This window comes from Diadema antillarum, unplaced genomic scaffold (genome assembly GCF_040938485.1).
Source record: "Diadema antillarum isolate AM-2024a unplaced genomic scaffold, OU_Dant_1.0 seq00001083_RagTag, whole genome shotgun sequence".
Taxonomy (NCBI): Eukaryota; Metazoa; Echinodermata; class Echinoidea; order Diadematoida; family Diadematidae; genus Diadema; species Diadema antillarum.
Window position 1 is genome coordinate 540,720 of NW_027271903.1, and position 18,334 is coordinate 559,053.

Consider the following 18,334-nt stretch of genomic DNA (forward strand, 5'->3'; position numbering starts at 1 on the left):
GTTTCAAGATTGGAATGAATGGAATACATACAAGCAAATTCCTTCTGCCACATGCAAGTATCATTGATGTGTTTGTCAAGAAGATTGGCTCTCTACCACTCCTTGATGAGGTATTATTAACCCTACAATCTTACACAAACTGACTGTCATGTGTACGGTGATTTTTACAGGGAATGGTACAATTTCAAATATCTTCTCTCTACACCTCATTTTCTGGAAAAATGTAGTCCATGTTGAAAGCTGCTAATGTCTCAAACATGTCAATGGCTTAACTCCATGGTTTACTTCTCTTCTTTCAGTAGCCTGTTATAAGATCTAGATAATCTACGCCTCTGCTTCTGTTGATCACCTCCTCACTCAAGACTACCTTTCACCTCTTGTAGAGTTGCAGGGCAGTCTCTGATTTGGCTGACCTAGTGTTCAGTGTTTTCTGGTTCCTATGGCCATCTCCTCCAACCAGGGTGTGGATATCTGCTGTGTTCCGTTTCAAACTCGGTAGAGACCTTGGTTTCCTGTTTGACTGCTTCAGCCAGTTATTCTCTTCCTTCAAACTGTTCATCTCTCGTTTCATCTGCACAAACTCCCTGAATCCAAGCTTCTCTGGTGTGGCAGGTCTGGTCCTCTCCACCTGCTCCTTGGCTGCCAGTGCTTCCCTTAAAGCATTACACTCATCCTGCATCTGCTGAAGAAGGATCAGTAACTTGTCCTTTGTGGATGCCTCCTTCTTCACCTCTTCTTTCTTCTCCTGCAAGTCTCTCTTCAGATCGCTCACCACCTCCTCCATCTCCATCACCTGTCTCTGGTAGTCACCCAGCTCCTTGCCCGCTGCCTCCAGCTGCTCCCGGAGCCTGGACTTGGCCGAGTTCCTGTCCTTGTTGCCTTGACTCACATGGTAGAGCTCATCCTCGAGCCTCCTGACCCTTAGATCCAACCCCTTGGCACTCTGCTTGGAGTCTTGAAGTTCTAGAGACAGTGTATCCTTCTCCCTCTCCATGTCTTCTAACTGCTCCTGGTGTCTAGCAGACATGGCTCTCTCCCGCTCCTCCATATGCTGGACTTGAAGGTCAAGTTGTTTGTTGGTCTCCTTCAACTCTAGCATCTCTTGGATGGTCAGGTCCAGACGCTGATTGACCACCTGCAGATTAAACATAAAGATAACACTTATCAAAGTATTTTAAAACACTAAAGCATGTAAATCAGATTGGTTGATGAATACATAGTGGCTTAAATAGCCGACGGTGCAGGAATACTGAAGAAGATGCACACAACTGGTAATTTTGCAGAGCAAACATGGATTACTGTGCATGGAAACAGAGTTCACAGCATCAGCAAATGGGGATGAGTCAGATAAACTCATATTCACCTTTGCCCAGCAAAGAAAGTTCTTCCCTTTATTTTGAAGAATTCTTAATGATCAATGCTCAATAAGAATTCATAATTTATGGGAAGATTCTTAGGCTAATGATATCATGTATGATGTTCACTTTTTTCTTTCAAATAAATTATGAATGCCATTTCCACTGTATTGATTTGCCTCTCTTTGTCATCATTCAAACAAATATTTCCTTCTAGATACTGGATGAATTATCCTTCCTGACTAGCGATGATGCACTGGCTTTCAAATAATCTCGCAACTTTTAAACCAGGTCTCATGACAAAAGTCGCATAAAGTACCGAGGAGCCATCGCACAATCAAGTTATCGATTAGTAACTGCCAGTTGAGAAAAGGGAGAAAAGGTAGCCCGGAGTATCGGCCATACTCACATCCACCTTGAGGTCGTGCTTCTTGAGCGTCTCAAGCTGTTCCGTCAGCACTGCATTCTGCTTTTCATGTTGGGCCAAGAGTTGCTGCAGCTGTGAGGGGATTACAACACAAAAGACACTTCAGTGTGACTGGAAATATCGCTGAACTCTGCCTAAGCATAGCAGCAATGGTTATCATAGTCACAGCGGGCGAGAGTCCTTTTCATCTCGGCAGGCAGGCAAGCAAACATTAGTGTGTCTAACCCTTGGCTGACATGATCTTTGCTATCTCATCAGGACAGAAGAGAGATTCTTCACAGCTCTTCTTGCTGCGCTGCTGTTTTGGCTCTGCATGCTTACACCTCAACACATCAAGAAATATAAGGCTCAGTAAAATCAAGCAAACTTGTAAAAAAAAACCAACAACAACAAAAACTCACAATGTTGTATCACCATTATATTTTCCATGATCTCAGTTTTGATCACACCTATCGTTACACTCATTCAATATTTTTCATTTTCTGAATAATAATAAATCTTCCGTTACTTAGCACTATAGGCATCTATACAGTTGAGAATGTGCGTCCCGGTAATGAGCCAGTATGCAGGAGGACAGTATTACCATCAGACAATATTTCAAGCCAGCGGTCTTGAAATCCATCGCTCCCCTGATGAACATTACCTCCTTCCATCAGCCATCTATCACCAGAAGTTAATTGCCCTTGCCCACAGATCTTGGTAACATTCTTTGCGCATGAATACATTGCATCCGACCCTCTCCCCCCCCCCCCCCCCCCAACAAAAAGGGAGAAAAAAAAAAGACAATTACAAAATATACTGGACATGGTACAACATGCGCTTCACAGAATTTCTACTGCAAGTAACAATATTGGATGGAGGGGATGTGAGACTTTACTCAACATGTACACACATATATTCGTATACATTACACACAAAAAATACCTATGTATATACACAGACACATTCAGAACACACAGACACACACACACACCACACAAACACACATACAAGAAAATACACACATTTTCTACCAATCTGTCTCCCTCCCCCTTGACCACCCTCCCTCTCCCTCTTGGTTTACATAAGTTCTTCTTCATTTGATTATATGAAGATGAAACATTCTGACCAGCTCAAGTGTAATCTTTTGATAATCTTAGCAACTTCATGATGTGTCATACTATATAGCACATTTTAACAGAGTACATTACATATTTCAGTTACCTTTTTTAAAGTCCTATTTTCTTTCTGTCTTCAACTCACAATCAATAAATGTGTTATATCATGCTTGTTGCTCTGTGACACATGACCAGACATACACTTGCTACTAACAAATTTTAGACTTCAAAAATTAAGATCAATTCTGCAGTTTTTTGCATCACTCTGTGTTACTCTCTCATTTACAATTATATAAGTTATAAAAGTAATGTAAACAAGAGTAATAAAAATAAATTGTTCATTTGTTATATGGTATTAGATCATAACACTGTGTTTTTCTATATATCTTATATTTGACAGTGGAGATATCCTTTAATTTCACTGAAGTTATATGCGCACATATCATTAAAAGAATCTCTTTAACTCTCAGTTGCATCATTGTCAAATTTTATAACTGAAATATCAGTTGCTGTACTATTGTTTCACTTAAAAGTAAAAGATCTTTTATCGACTAGGTTTGTACCTAAATTTTGAATAACGTAATGTTATAGTTTTATCAGTCATTGTAGTAATATTCAGATAATTTATTTTTACTTCACTAGACATGGTCTCTTTGGGAAAAGCTGCTTGCATTTTTATTGTTACATAAAGACTTGATCTGGAGGAAGAGAGGTTTGCTGTAACACCATGTGTATGCAATCCTTGGAAGGACTTTTTTCAAGGAATATGTACACATGGTGTTACAACAAACCACTCTTTCACATTCACATCACCGTGTAAACTTTCAAACAACACATAAGACTTGATCCCGGACAGGATGAAAGCCACGAGCAGCAGTCAGCTCAAGAATCATGAAACCAACCAGTTCTACAGTCCCCTATTCCCTCCTTAGTCTGTTCTGTCTTTCATGCACATGAACATTTGAACATAATGTGCAATACCCGTAGAAAAGTCTAAAACTTATCATAAGATCTCTATAATCATCTGCAAGCTGTGAAACCTTCTATTAATTCAACCAGGCAGGTCTTCTTACGTGTTTCTCTGAAGTCAGTTCCTTACTGATTAAAAGTAAATCATTGTAGCAGAAACTGAAACTGCACAAAAATTGTAGGTAATGTATATATTGCATTTAGAGAAAGAAAGAGAGAGAGAGAGAGAGAGATAAAGAGGAAAAGTGTGGGAGCAAGAAGGCAGAGCCAGATCCTACAAAATAATTCCCAATCTTCATACCTGGAAATGAAGATTCAAAAGTATTTTTAAGTGAGTACTAAAGTAGGGTAAGAGAAAGTGTTTCCTCCTATTAGTGTCAAACTTGTCTTTGAGTGCCTGGGCTTTTGAATGCTGGATTTGAACCCAGATCACCTGTCTCAAAACTTATTGGACATACTTTAGAAATGCAAAATTTGAAGCGGAAAGCGTGCAGATGTTAGGAGAAGTTTCAAAAGTAGACAAACTAGCCTTGGTTATCATGAACAAGATCATATCAGTTGATGGATCAGGAAGAGGCAAGCAGAATACGAGTGAAAGATGAACAACACTGGAACTGAGCGGTGGTTTTGGTTTTCAGGCCACTCTTTTTGTTTTGCAAAACAGCACCTGATGGCAATAAGGAAAACAATAAAAAGGGAGGAAAAAGTCCAAACTTTGACAGCTACCCACATGTAATGATGACAGGAAAACTTAAAAGTAGTTCATTTTATAAAACCTCACATTTCATGTCTTCTTGCTGGGATTCCTTTCAAATTTTCTTATCTGTTTTGCAAGGGTTCGTGCAAATCAGAGCCAGATGCACATTATGCCTCATCAACTTAGCTTGTGATGCACTGACATTAAACCACACTTGTCAAAGCCACAGGCAGTGGCAACTTGGGATAGGAAACCAAGAGTGCTCATTACGCTGGCTTCTGGTGGTATAATTCAAACAAGAGGTTGATTCCTGAAAATGGCTGAGAATCAAGAGGTGAAAAAAACTTGCAAGTTTTATAATTCAAGAGACACTAGCTGTTGTATAAGATGGGTAAGACCATTTCATCAATGTAAAAAGTGACTCATTTCTTGTTCCTTCTCCATTTGGGCACACAAATCATGTTTGCATTGCCTGTAGCATGAATGTACTAAATTGTCAAAAACTTTGCAATCTTTTCAACAAACACAGAAGTAAGGTCATGTAAATATCAGGAGGAGATAATGAAATATGTACAGAAAAATCATCATTGAAAAAAAATCATAAGTCACATTCCACTAAAATTGGCAAAGCATGAAAAATTAATCATGAGAAAGTTGACAGTAGTATGATACAAGTCTAGTCATGTATCTATCATTCAGTCATACACACTGATGATTTGTCTATTAGATACAACAACACATTGATTGATGGGTAATGGTAGGCTGTAGTTTATGAGTAAACATTATTGCACAGTCAAACAGGCCTAAACATGGAGTATTAGATACTCATATTGTATGTGAGACATCATGTCGTTATTGTGTACAGCACAAATTTCCCAGACTATTCTCATATCACATCAAAAACAGATAATATACTAAGTACACAATACGTTTCCTTGAGTGAAGACTTCTGAGTCAATTTATCTTCATGTTTAATTTGTTTGCAATATCGTATTCCACTTCAAAACCTTACTACTGTCAAAATGCTTCCCTTCTAGACTGCGCTACATGTTTGTTGTTTGTATTCCTTTAATGGATACATTTAAGTCATCAAACAAGATACTAAGGTATAAAAGATGTAGATAGCTTCAGTCAGACAGCATAGAGAGAAAAAAAAAAAGATGGTGGCAAAGTTTCAGATCTCTAAAAAACATGGACATTGTTTGACTCCAATGCTGCATTTATTTTGTCTCCAAAGCTTAAATCATCTCATTGCCAGTGAGAGAGACTGAATGTGTGCATTCACTGAATACAATGTCCTGATCTTTGCCACACAGCATATATCTGAATCACATTCCTCTCTTTTTTCCCCTGTCTTTCTTTCACCGCAGTACAGCAATTTACCGCACTCTAATCAACAGTTATAATAAATCACGGGCAAAATTGTCTGCTCCCTGGAATAATAAGCCAGGCGTCCTATTCATTCCCCCAACCCAAATCGAGGCCCTTTTGTCTAAGTTTTTGCAGATTCACCAAGTTGTTTTTCCCTCAGATGAAACAAGCTTAGGCAGTGTCCGAATCAGCATTGTTCTCTCTTTCCCACCACAATTAAGATTCATCCAAAGGAATGTCCCTGTTAATGCTCATTAAAAAGAAAGGGGCCAGGAGGAAGAGAGATGGAGAATTAAATCTACCTTGCAATTTCTACTCCATAAAAAAAAAAAAAAAAAAAGTTTGCCGCCTCTTTTCTATAGTTTCAAGGACTGGATTGGAGTGAAGGGCCTCTGATGAAAGCGGCTCCTCAAACAATGAGTGAGATTACTGGAACCATAAAACATTGTCCACAGGGGCTTAGACCAGATTATTGGAGAGAGAAAACAAGACATGTATGAGGGATGTTAGAATCAGAGGGGCGGATCCTACCACGGCTAGCTAGGTCTGCTCGGTCAGTAGGGCATGGAGACCTGGAGGCTACAAACTTTGGAGGTCCCAGAGGACATTAATGTGAATGCAATAATGTTCATTTCTCTTTCTCTATAAATATGCTAATAGATTGAGCCTATTTTCTGGAAGTTACCAAATGTCTTTCAAAGTGTTTTCAAATCACATTTCAAGGTTACAAAGTAAACATGTCATGCATGAAGTATAAATTCAAATTACTGCCCAAACCCTCTGGGGGAAGGGGCTGGAGACAGTGAGTGGGTGGAATTAGACATTACCTTGATACCATATCATTTGTTAAGCCTTCCATTGTTCAAAGGAGATATTTTTTCCCCTCCCTTGTTTTTAAGATTGCCACCTTTGCTATCTCTACATCTTACCATATGATGAAACATCTCTAAACACTTCAATTACAATATGACTGTTTCCGTAAAGTAATAAAAATACTTGTTGCATACTGTAATTACACGTATAAACCCAGAAGGTATCTAGATCATTTATCAAGATTCAAATTTTGTGGCAATTTTAAAAAATGTGAATGAGCAATAGTCTAATCATCATCAAATAATATGCATTGATTTCAGAGAGTAATTCAGGTAAGAATTTGCTAATTTGCTTAGTTTTATATCATTTAATTGAAAGCAATGATTAAACTACCCTTTACAATTTGAGGTAATCTGACATGCATCATGTGCCAAGATCATACAAATTCCTTCAGATGTTTTTGGTTCTTCTTCCTGCATCTGCACTGACTGCACTATAATTTCGTACTTTGTACACATGTGATAAGACATTTCGGTACTGTTTCACACTTGTGTGAGATCATCATCATCATTTTTTGTGGACTAGTGTGAAGTTGATTTTACACAGCTTCATAAAATAATATGTAGCACTACTGAAAAGATTACGTTGTGAAAAATGATTTTTTTTTTCTTGCCCTCTCCTCCCCTATCTTCTCTTCTTCTCCCTTCATTGTTCTCAACACTGTCTGTATGTCTGTCTGTTTATCTGTCTGTCTGTCTACCCTTACCCATCCTTCTCATCAGCTCCACCATTTCCTCATACCTAGATTTAACATCCTCACATTGATTCACACTGCATTGCCATTTTGCTTCCAAATCAAGATTCTCAGCATATATATCTCAATGGCTATCATGTTCTTTCCTTTGTAACATTCAATCATATCTCATTATTCCACTACAACACAGAATAGCATTGATGCTTGTCATTTTCTAGTTTTGCAGTTCTACATCTTTCCCTTTAAATCTTCCTGTCTTCCCACCCCACCCTGTCTCTCCCTGCAATCTGTGTGGTCTTATTGAAAGAGGTGAACTGGAGAGTGATGGAGAGGGGGGCTTTGAATCACCTGTTGCAGAAGGCAGTAATTGTAAATTACCCTCCACCTCGGGGTCAGTCTAATTAGACAGAGGTGCATTGTTTTCACCAACTCTCCGACCTCGTTGGGATTTCTGGTGAGAAAATTATGTTCTCTGACCTCACATTAATCCACAGCCCCTGGGGGGAAATTATTTGGGGAGAATGGACTGCAGGAAGACGAGAAGAATTATAAACATTTCTGCAGAAGTAGTTTAATTGCCGACAGTAGTTTGGCATCACTGCTCAGAGAGGAGCAAAGTAGTGACATATTGTGGAGAGATTGAGTGCATTTATCTACTTACTTCTGGCCCAGAATAAAGGTTTCCAAACAACTTTCAGGGAGTTTTGGGCAGTTGTAAATGCAAAGCTGTTTTGATTGTGGGGTTAGAAACATGTTGCCTTATCAAAGTGTGATCGCAAATGCATTTGAGCAAGAAACACATTTCTGTAGAGTTGATAAACCCAAATTCATTTTAACATGTTTATGACCCTTACCTGCCCATGCCAACCACTGCCAACCACACATCTTCGCTCCTCAGGTCAAAATGCGCAATAGAGCTGCGCAGTGACATGGCCTCCCAATTGACTCATGACAGGGTTTGATAAATGCAAAATCTCCAGAAATGCGATCCAAAAAGCGTTTGCAATGCATTTTGATAGTGGGTATTGAAATGCACTCCAAACATTGGAAAGTTGATTAAATGCAGCCTTTCTCTGACAAATCTTGGCCATGTCACATTTGACTTTCCAGATCTATTTAGTTATTATTGCCCTTGTATCAACTAATGTATACATGGGATGGATCTTTGTGCATGAATATCTGGTTAAATTATGAACAATAATAGATATTTACAGGCTTGCTCAAAGGCTCACAATTAATATGACTTGAAAGATAAATAGCCAAGCAATACTTCTACTCCCCAGAACATGCCAAAACACACATCACTAAATTAATACTCACATTTTTTTTTAATCAATGTGCTGGACTTCCAGTATTTTTGAAATTAGTTTAAAAAAAGTCACTCCTATACATGACATGTTCTACAGTATTGCATGTTAAATAACAAGCTTCTTCCAGATCAGTAAAGATGTTTCAGTTTCCCATGCAATGCATGTTCATGTCACAAAATCGAAGTAGACTTGGCCAAAATTGACAAGATTTTTGAGGGTATCTTTTAAATCACTCACTGTTTCTTTCTCCTGCAGCCATTCTGTCTCAGCTTCCAGCTTAGCACTTATCAGTGCCATCATCTGTAAGAAGACAAAATTCAAGTTTTACAATTTTTGTTTGAACTTTTTGTTTGTTTGTGATGAATTCTTACCATAAATTAGCATGGCAGTCATAAGATACATTGTAGAATGATTAAGCAGATGTACTTGTCATCATTTCTAGTTACTGGTAGTCTTAGTAAAACTTACTCTCTGGATAACCCTGATGCATTGCATATGAAGGTATTCTAAGTAGTTACACAGGCTGAACTTGTTACCTCCGCTGAGGAATAATGTTTTTCCACTATATGTTCGTCTGCACGCAATGCCCTATGAAATGATACTTAATTTAGATGAATTTTTCAGAATAGGTCCACTGCCATAAAAGAATCAGGTGATTAGTTTTCTGTAATGGGGATCCAGATCATATTCGGATCCAGGATTTTTGAAAGCATGCATGCACAGCTATGGCACTAGTGACCTTATGGCTTTGGCAGAGGTTTATGATCTCTGAGTGCTTCTAGTTACACTGTAAAAGTGGAAATTTTCTTGGTGTTGAAATTTTTGCGCATTTTGTGTGACAAGAAGCTAGCGCGAAAATAAAAGCATGTGAATATTTTTGCTTGCCATATGTTCCAGTAGCTGATGTCTTGATTCCGTGGAAATAAAACTTAGAAAAAAAAAATAGTCTCGTGAAAATATCCACTTTTACAGTATGTACTATTGAGTGGGGATAATGAAGTTATAATAGTTTTCCTCTTTTTCTTTCTTTTTACCTTAGTCTTACTGTGGAGATCAAAGGTAAACATCAGGGCATATTATCAAAATTTGTTTACTCCAATATAGTACTTTGCTCAATGTACCACACGATAATGTAAATTATTGCATGAAATATACTGTATGTATTTCAACCTGTTGAGGACGAGTCCCGAGTATACTTGGGCAAGCGTCAATGGGAAATAATGCGTGTTGTAGCAAAATCAAAACGTCCTCAACGGGTTAACAGTCAAAACATATGTATTATATATACTGAGCACTAAAACATGAATTCAAACTCGAAATAGACGATTCAAATCACGTGTCAAATATTAATGGTCTGCTCACAGGAATGTAAAAATGAATCAACAAGAACTTGTGTATAATAGTGGGGGGAAAAAATCCCTCATGCAAATTTCCACAGCTCACACTCTTCTACAAACACTTGGATGTCACTTTCTCACTCTGGACTACAGATGGCAGCAGTCAATATCTTTGTCCTGACTCTCTTCATTTACACTGGTAAGTTTCTCACTGCAATAAGGACTGTAATGTTATGTGCAGAGTATACAACTAGCCACTTGAAAGAAAATCATAGACTTTCTAGGACAGCAATACAGTGATAGGTCAAGGGTGCAGGTTTCGCTTGCAAATTACCATGGATATTCTGCAATAGTTCATAACTGTAAGTTTTTGATGATACATGTATCTAATTCTGGGGAGACATTTATCATAACAGCTAACAAATACTTTCATTCAATGTAAATCTATTTAAACATTTTGGATAGAGCAGGGGCCTATGCATATTGTTTACCAAGAGATCCACGTCTAAAAGCTGTGCTTTTTAGAAGATCACTCTTTGTGATTGTTTTATTAGTTCTGTTTATGTCATTTCTGCATAGTATGCATTGTTTGTTTTATAGTATTCATTCGCATGTACATTCATTACTATTCTTTATAGTGTCTATACTTATTTACTTTTTGCTTGTATACTTTGTATTATGTAAATTGCCATTTGTTCGATGGAAATAAAGAAATTGAATTGAATTTATATAAATCAACTGATAAGATGGAAGGAGGTATATGAGTTCACATTATACCAGCTGAAAACTAGTATTATTTTCATCTTTTACATGGGCTAGAAGAGATGGGATATGACATTTTTCAAAAATGTTAGGTCTGGTGCAGTCAAACCTGCTGAAGTTTGGCAATAAAGACTGTAGGTCTCTAAATACTACTCAATAAGTTTCACTCCAGAGCATATTACATGCTTATGAACCTGTCCATAACAACTACTGTAAAACGAGGAATTTTCGCGTGCATTTTAAATTCTCGAATTTCGCGAGCGCCAAAATTTGCGAAATTAAAATGCACGCGAAAGTTTTTGTCTACACTATATGCATTGAACACCAGTGGCAATTCGCGAAAATTTCATGCCACGAAAAGGGCTGTCGGCTCCAATTCGCGAAAATTTCATGCCGCGAATATATCATGTTTTACAGTACTACATACCTATGAAGAACCCCCTTTTTGGTGGTGCCTTGTGTAGGTGTATTAACACTGTATCATATACTAACCACAACTCAGACTGTGAGAAGTGAGATGGCTGCTAAACAAACCTTCTCGCCTTTCATTCATTGTACATGATGCCTTTGACTAGCCCTTCAAGACAACCAGCCTAAAATTCTATTGTTATTGTACATAGTTGCCCACATGACACTGAAAGGGTTTAACCACACAATGATTCTGTACTGCAACAGCAAACATCAAATGGTTATTCTTGAATCAGAAAGCATCGCATCATGAAATAAACTCGCAAGACAGAGTGATAAATGGTTTTCCGCAAAAAATATGTCACGTAGTGAAGAAGCTCTGCAAAAACAGACTTGACATGTTATTCATGCTAGATTTGTACTGTAATATATCACATCCATGTACAAGTATTAGGTAGGGTTTAATCAATTCTGGACAAGTACTGTACAAATTATTTGCAAAACATGAAAACAAAGTTGTTCCTAGGTTACTCTGAAAGATTGTGATAAATTCTAGAGAAGAGAGAAAGGGAAGAGCTGAAGAGGCATTTCTCAAGCTGTAATTCTATCAGCCCTCCAAATGTTTGGGACTAGGGAAGGAGTTTGAGAGCGATCACTGTCTCACAGCCTCTTGCCGGTCAGATCTTTAAGCAATCCCCTCACAGCTTGGCTCCCCATGCATACTTACACTCATCAGAGAGGGAGCCAGATATGAAAGGCCCTTGTGATCTCCAAATCAATAATTACTGGGAACCATGAATATGAATGGACGATGCTCTCATCGATGAAAGTCTGGCATAAAGTTGTGCAAATCATGCATGTGGACTGGTAACATAATACAGCCACTTGAGGGAGAGCTAAAACGTGTGCATAAGCCATGAAACTGTAAAAAGGTTAAAAACTGACTGTGACTCCACTCATTCGCCTTTCTCTTATATTTTTCTGCTTCTTCTTCTCCTTCTTTCCTCCTTTAGTTCTCTACCTAGCTCATAAAATTCTCTCCATGGCTTTTCTAGGAGAGGTGTAGAGGGGGAGAGAGCAAGGATAATTATGCAGCGCAGTTAATTGACTCACAAATGATGTTGGTGCTAGAGTAAACACTCCATGATCGACCATTTGGCGCTAAGAGGAAGCGGGACGTGACCTGAGAGATTGATGAATAGGGGACAGGGGGGATATTGCACAGAGAGTGGAATTATGTAATTGTGCCTGTAGATTACAAACATCATAGGAACGATGCTGTTCGGGGAGTATAGGATAATGTCAAGCTAGCTTTCATCACAGTCTTTCTCTACTGCTGGGACATAAGTGAATCTAGCATATCCGCTTATTTGGGAATCAAAGATAGCTCCCTCAAAAAAAAAAAAAAATCCTAAAATGAAAACAAAAACAGAAGAAAACCAATCTAGATTTCAAGCATAACATTTTTCCACCTCTCAGAAATAATGTTGTTCCCACATTATCTTGCTCATTGTAATACTGCCAGTTTCTTATCAGAAGCATTTGTGATACCTCATATATATCTTTGATCATAGAATGGCAATTCCTCTGCTCAATCTTCTGACGTGAAGAGAGTTCCGAATGTAATAATGTGTCTTTGAAAGAAGGAAGCTACCATTTACCTTCAGGGCCTTCACAACGGCAAGGTAGGCCTAAGCTTACTATCATAAAACACTTTGCACTCAGTTCATGGTCTCCATGTAACATTTGAAAACAAATGCATTAAAAAAATGATGACATACCTTAAATGATCACAAAACAAATCAAAACATATGTGAGCAAAATCATAATCAGTTTTTTGATCTGAAATTTGAGAGGTGAGAAAACTCCCGGCCCACTTGCCACCCACACAGATTTAATCTAATGAAAACTGAGAGTGTTATGACAAGGGTGTCAGTAGCTGCCTGCAACCTTACCTCGTCTTTATGTTTCCTACTCAGTCTCTCATTGTGACTGTCAATCTTCTTCTGGCTCTCCTCCTGCACCTTCTTCTTGAAAGCCGTGGCATCCCTCGCTATGCTGTGGAACTCCTTGCAGTTTGAAAGCTCTTTCTGTGTAGAGTTGGCAGAACAAGTATAGCACAGCGTCACACTGTCATTCTTACGATACCTCCTCCTTTGGTTACAAGCTCTTTCCAAAATACAAGGTAGCAGATAGTGAAACCAGACAGACAATTACTTTAAAAACTTCAAAAGCTATCAAGTATTAACTGCTTCTGTTCAGTCCCTTATGCCAATTCTTGTTGAATATTCAGCACACAAAATTGACTCTTTTCTGCTGTATTCTTCCTTGTACAAGAGTTATTTTCAAGACTGAGAACAAAGCAAAACACTAAGGAGTTCTTGAACCTAGTCCTGGATGTTTTCTGGTACGTCAATGTGTGTGTATATCACTACCATTCCCCTGAGATCATCCCTGGCTAGCTGCCACTTATGTCTCCATGGACAAATATCAACATATCTTTTTGGATCCCCATTTGTTCCAGTGTGGAGAGGGTTATTGCAAGTTTCACATCAAGTCAAGTGAGAAAATCACAATTTCTACCTTGAGCTTGAACCCAGAACCTTATAAAAAATATGTGACCGCCTGATGCAAAACCCCCCAAAAGGAAGGCCAGAATCAATTTTCACTTTTCCACATAGTTTGAAAGAGTAAACTCTAAGCTTTCAAATGATACATAACTAGCTCAGATTCGACCAACCTAACCCATTCAAAAGAAGAGAGTTAGGAGGTGCAGTTTCATAGAAAAGGGAGAAAGGAGGATTTAAAGAGTAGGGTCACTCAGGCATGCTGTGCAGAAGTATTATTGAAAATCAAGTTGAAAGCAGCATATTTCCAAAAATATGATCCAGAAAACTGCTAATATCTCAATTTTGGTTTTGTTTTAAGCTGCCAAATTTTGACAGAAGGAAGACAAAAGATTACTCTTCCACAGTAAGACAAACTTTTAAAAAAAATTGAGTTGGTCAACACATATGAGAATCCCAAGATGTGACGTTTTGTGGGTGTTGAGCTGGATGGTCACATATGTTTAAAGGCGACAGCACCCCTAACCTTTACTAAACATTCAGAAACTGCACCCACACCCCACGTGACCAAAAACAAAACAAAACAAAACAAAACAAAACAAAACAAAACTGTGGGGCCAGAAGTGCAACAAAGAGAAATTGATTAAAAACATTAGTGTTTACCACCTTTTTGTGTATATGAGACTCAAGGACAATTTGAAATAGGGACAGTCCCTAAGGACCTACTTTCTCTTATAGATATAATTCTTTATGTTTAAAGGATGCGGCATATTCAATATAAAAAGTAAAAGCATGAAAGATTGAAGATCTTTTGACCCATGGAGAATGATTCTATTTTGGTCCCTAAATGATATAGCAGTCTCCATTTCAAGGTTTTAACAGCCACAATTCATTGGCTACTATAACAAAACCTTCTAAAAGCCTATGCCAAATATTTGCTGCTTTCATAATGTTTTCAGTCAGGTGAAGAAAACAGGAAAACATCTTTTTGTTTTCAAAAATATATTGTACTCACAAGAATTGTGGATTTTCATTGCTCATCTCAATGACATGGGCATACCGATTACTCTCATTACATTGTCTGATTATAAATGTGAAATTAAAAACTTCATACACTTTCGCTTTTTGACTAATATCAGGGGCGACTATAAGTTTTTCAAAGTAAGGGGCCGACTTTACGAGAACAGGGATGTTGATTTGTTTTCAGAATGGAGGGGGGACATTTAGCTACCACTTGTCTACCAAAATTTCCTGACAAGCAAGCAAAAAAAAAAAGAAGAAGAAAAGAGAGGTCTTACAATTTTTGCTGCCACTTCCCTCCCAATATTGGCTGGCAAGTAGAAAAGTGTGTGTGTGTGTGTGTGTGTGGGGGGGGGGGGCGGGCAAAAGTCCGACCATATATCTTCTGAACAAAAAAGCGGGGGGGGGGGGGCGATATCCTTGACTTGATCTGATTTTTGCACGAGTTCAGCTTCAGGAAAAAAAAATTAATCACCATGTGTATCTTATCACATTGTTTGATTACTGCTATTTTTAAAGCACTTCTTAAAGCTGTTTTCAAGACACAGAAGTACGAACACATACTGTAAATGCATTAATTTCACAGATTTCATGCTACTTACGAACTCTAAAATGTGCCAAAATATCTTCACAGTATTCTGTATAAACTTTGAACCACTGAATTGTGCACTTCATCAGAAAACAAATACTAAGTACTAGTAGTATATGTGTGTGTGAGTGAGCGAGTGTGTGTGTGTGTGTGCCATGGTACTCATTTGAGTGTGTATATATATGTGTACATGCTGGTACTACTGTATGCTTATTAGCTTTCTGTGCAGGCCTTACATTTGAATGGATCGTTTGTGTGTACCTGTATCAATTTTCACCGCAGGAAATATCAAATCAAATTCTTTGTTTGTTTTTTTATTGCAGGAAAACATATGAGTAAGCAATTACTCAGCAGAATTTAAGAAGTTGCAAAGATTTTAGAGCTCCACATAAAAATTTAACCACTCAGAAATGAAAATGTTTACATTACTGAAAATCGCATGGTGGAGGTAGGATATGATGAAAGAGAGAATAATCCAGTACCGGTATGCCTTCTGGATTCTTAGTTTGTTGTAGCCTTGACCAGTCTGATCAGGCTGTAGAAGAACTACTCCCTCTTTAAAAGATGCACTTTTGCCATTCTTTGACAATCATTTTTCCCATTAACCTGTTGAGGACCAGCTGATTCTGCTATAATATGCATTTCCCATAGACACCTGCCTGAGTATACTCGGGATTAGTTTTCAACAGATTAATAATCCAGACGATGAATACTCAGTGCTACAAGAGCTTCAAGGTGGTCTTCAATTACTGGTAAAACACCCTCAATTGCCCACCACTGTGAAGACTTTACACAGAAAAAGGCTAAGAAAAATCTAGTCATAGTGCAACCTACATTGATTTTCTCTGGACTCTTGGGTCCAGAAACTCTATAATTCTTATTGCTCTTAGAGGCACGGCAGTGCCCCACAAACTTCTAGGTCTTTTACCAGTGTTTTGTAAGGTTTTGAAATGTTACACATATAATGCACAGGTGAGAGTGCAATAGCGGAGATGCAGCGCAATCGAGGGTACAATGTACCGTACTTACAAACCAGTGAAACATGTTGCACGACATTGTGAATATCCAACAGTGGGCTGCATCTCCACGAACTTCACTACCATTAAACCTATGCATTATTTGTTAACTCTGACTGCTATCTATACGTGATTGGTTTAGTCTTTATGAAGAAAAAATAAACAAAAGTAGATACTAGGTTCTGGGTTGGTAAACGTCCACTTCGGGATTAGTTCTTCTGTCCTGTACCTTCTGCTCTATCATACACCATATAATTCACACTGCAGAGGAGAGGTAACTGTGAAACACAGCCCGAATGACGAACGCGAAAGGAGCACCACGCGGTTAACTGCAGAGGCTGCCCACTATGTAACATTACTTGCACCAAGTCTACAATCCTACTCTAGACAGAAAGATCCGTCTGTCCGGAGGAGTCTTTTTTTTTTTTTTTTTTTTTTTTTGACGTTATCACTCTCCTCCAGAGGGGATCCGTGACATGAAGCCAGACGCAGTCTCCGCGGAACATATCCCCGACGACCAGATACAGACCGATCTTTCGGTCAACAATCCTACCAACACTAAACAGTGCAGAAATACTGTATTAGAACTTACAGAAGGCAATAACATGCCGATCAATAGACAAGATTGTCTAAAGTTAGCTAGCTGCTTGGGTCCTACAACAAGGGTGACACTAGAGTCTACCTAGTTTTAGAACTTGATATTATCGTTGCACACACAGTTCAATCCTATTGGGGATATACATAGAATTTTCCCCTACTTTTGTACTTCCTTTGCACATGTTTATGTACCTCAAGCTCCTGGATGCGGGATTTCAATTCACCATTCTCACGATGTAGATCCTGCAATAAACCCAGTGTCTGAATGTGTCGGTTGGTCAATCTACTTTCTTGCTCTGAGAAATCTTCCACAGGCAGTCTTTTCCTGTAACAGTTGTCAGACATAATGCTTGTTTCTCAGAATGCTGAATTCCCGAGACATCCATAAGATCCGAATAAGAAGGAGTCTGATATTGTACGGTATTTCAGTAGTAGTGCAGTGGTGCCTCGGTATCTCAGCAGACGGTTGACAACATTATGCACAGCCGCCAGTCCCCGGGCGGGCGCCCGGGCCAAGCGGGCTAGCGCAGCTCCCCCATATCCGCTGGGTAGAACGTTGACGACGATACACGCATTTTCGTTGGTAGGCATTAGATCACGAGAAGCTAAATGTGTGGGATCAATCGTGATGAAATTCGTCACCAAAAGATGGCGCTAAAGCATTCTGACTCCGGAGCCCGTGTGGTTGTGATTACTAGTCAAGAGATTTTTCTCCTCTCCACTGGGGAAAAGCTCTTTGTTACTAGTACTGCTAGATACTGCAGCATTTTGATGATTGATGCACGTATATTGCTGGGAAAATAACAAATCACTACAGTACTAAGGTAGACTCCCGCTTTGAGTCATTGACTTTCTTCTTTTGAATGTTCTCATATGAGGACGTGTGATGGTTGTTGAAGATTATCATAGATGATGAATGTTTTTCCACCCACAAATGCTGCTAGTACAGCATTACTTATTCATATCTTTATCTAACTTTTCATTTATCTATACAACCACTTCATTTCACAAAAATTTGGAAATACTTAGTACATTGGGAGAGCAAAAAGTATACAATTGTTTAATACATAAGCTTACTGTAAACACACACAAATAACACAGACATATCCCCAATCAGACTGACATAGACACTAATCTTTACTCTACCTGGTAGTTCTTTTGAGCTTTCCAATTTCCTGCTTGCTACACAACCATCTCACCATAAAAATCCTTTCTTTCACTATTCTCTCTCTGACTCTAGTTACA

The 18,334-nt window shown here is 38.5% G+C and overlaps 1 protein-coding gene across 1 annotated transcript; it reads right to left on the bottom strand.

Annotated features, from left to right (window-relative positions):
- Nucleotides 1-370: 370 nt before the first annotated feature.
- Nucleotides 371-17,434, bottom strand: LOC139743453 (uncharacterized). Its single transcript, XM_071653934.1, has 5 exons — nt 17,282-17,434; nt 13,256-13,390; nt 9,031-9,093; nt 1,765-1,854; nt 371-1,135 (listed from the first exon to the last, which is right to left on the bottom strand). Exons 1-5 carry the CDS (start codon nt 17,432-17,434, stop codon nt 371-373), a joined length of 1,206 nt encoding a protein of 401 aa, XP_071510035.1.
- Nucleotides 17,435-18,334: the final 900 nt, after the last annotated feature.

Excerpts from the sequence above, each read along its gene's own strand:
- LOC139743453 (XM_071653934.1), bottom strand. The coding sequence starts at position 17,434 with ATGTCTGACAACTGTTACAGGAAAAGACTGCCTGTGGAAGATTTCTCA. Across the intron at positions 13,391-17,281 it reads CCCGCATCCAGGAGCTTGAG|AAAGAGCTTTCAAACTGCAA; the intron begins GTACATAAACAT and ends AACTCTACACAG. Across the intron at positions 1,136-1,764 it reads AGCACGACCTCAAGGTGGAT|GTGGTCAATCAGCGTCTGGA; the intron begins GTGAGTATGGCC and ends TTTAATCTGCAG.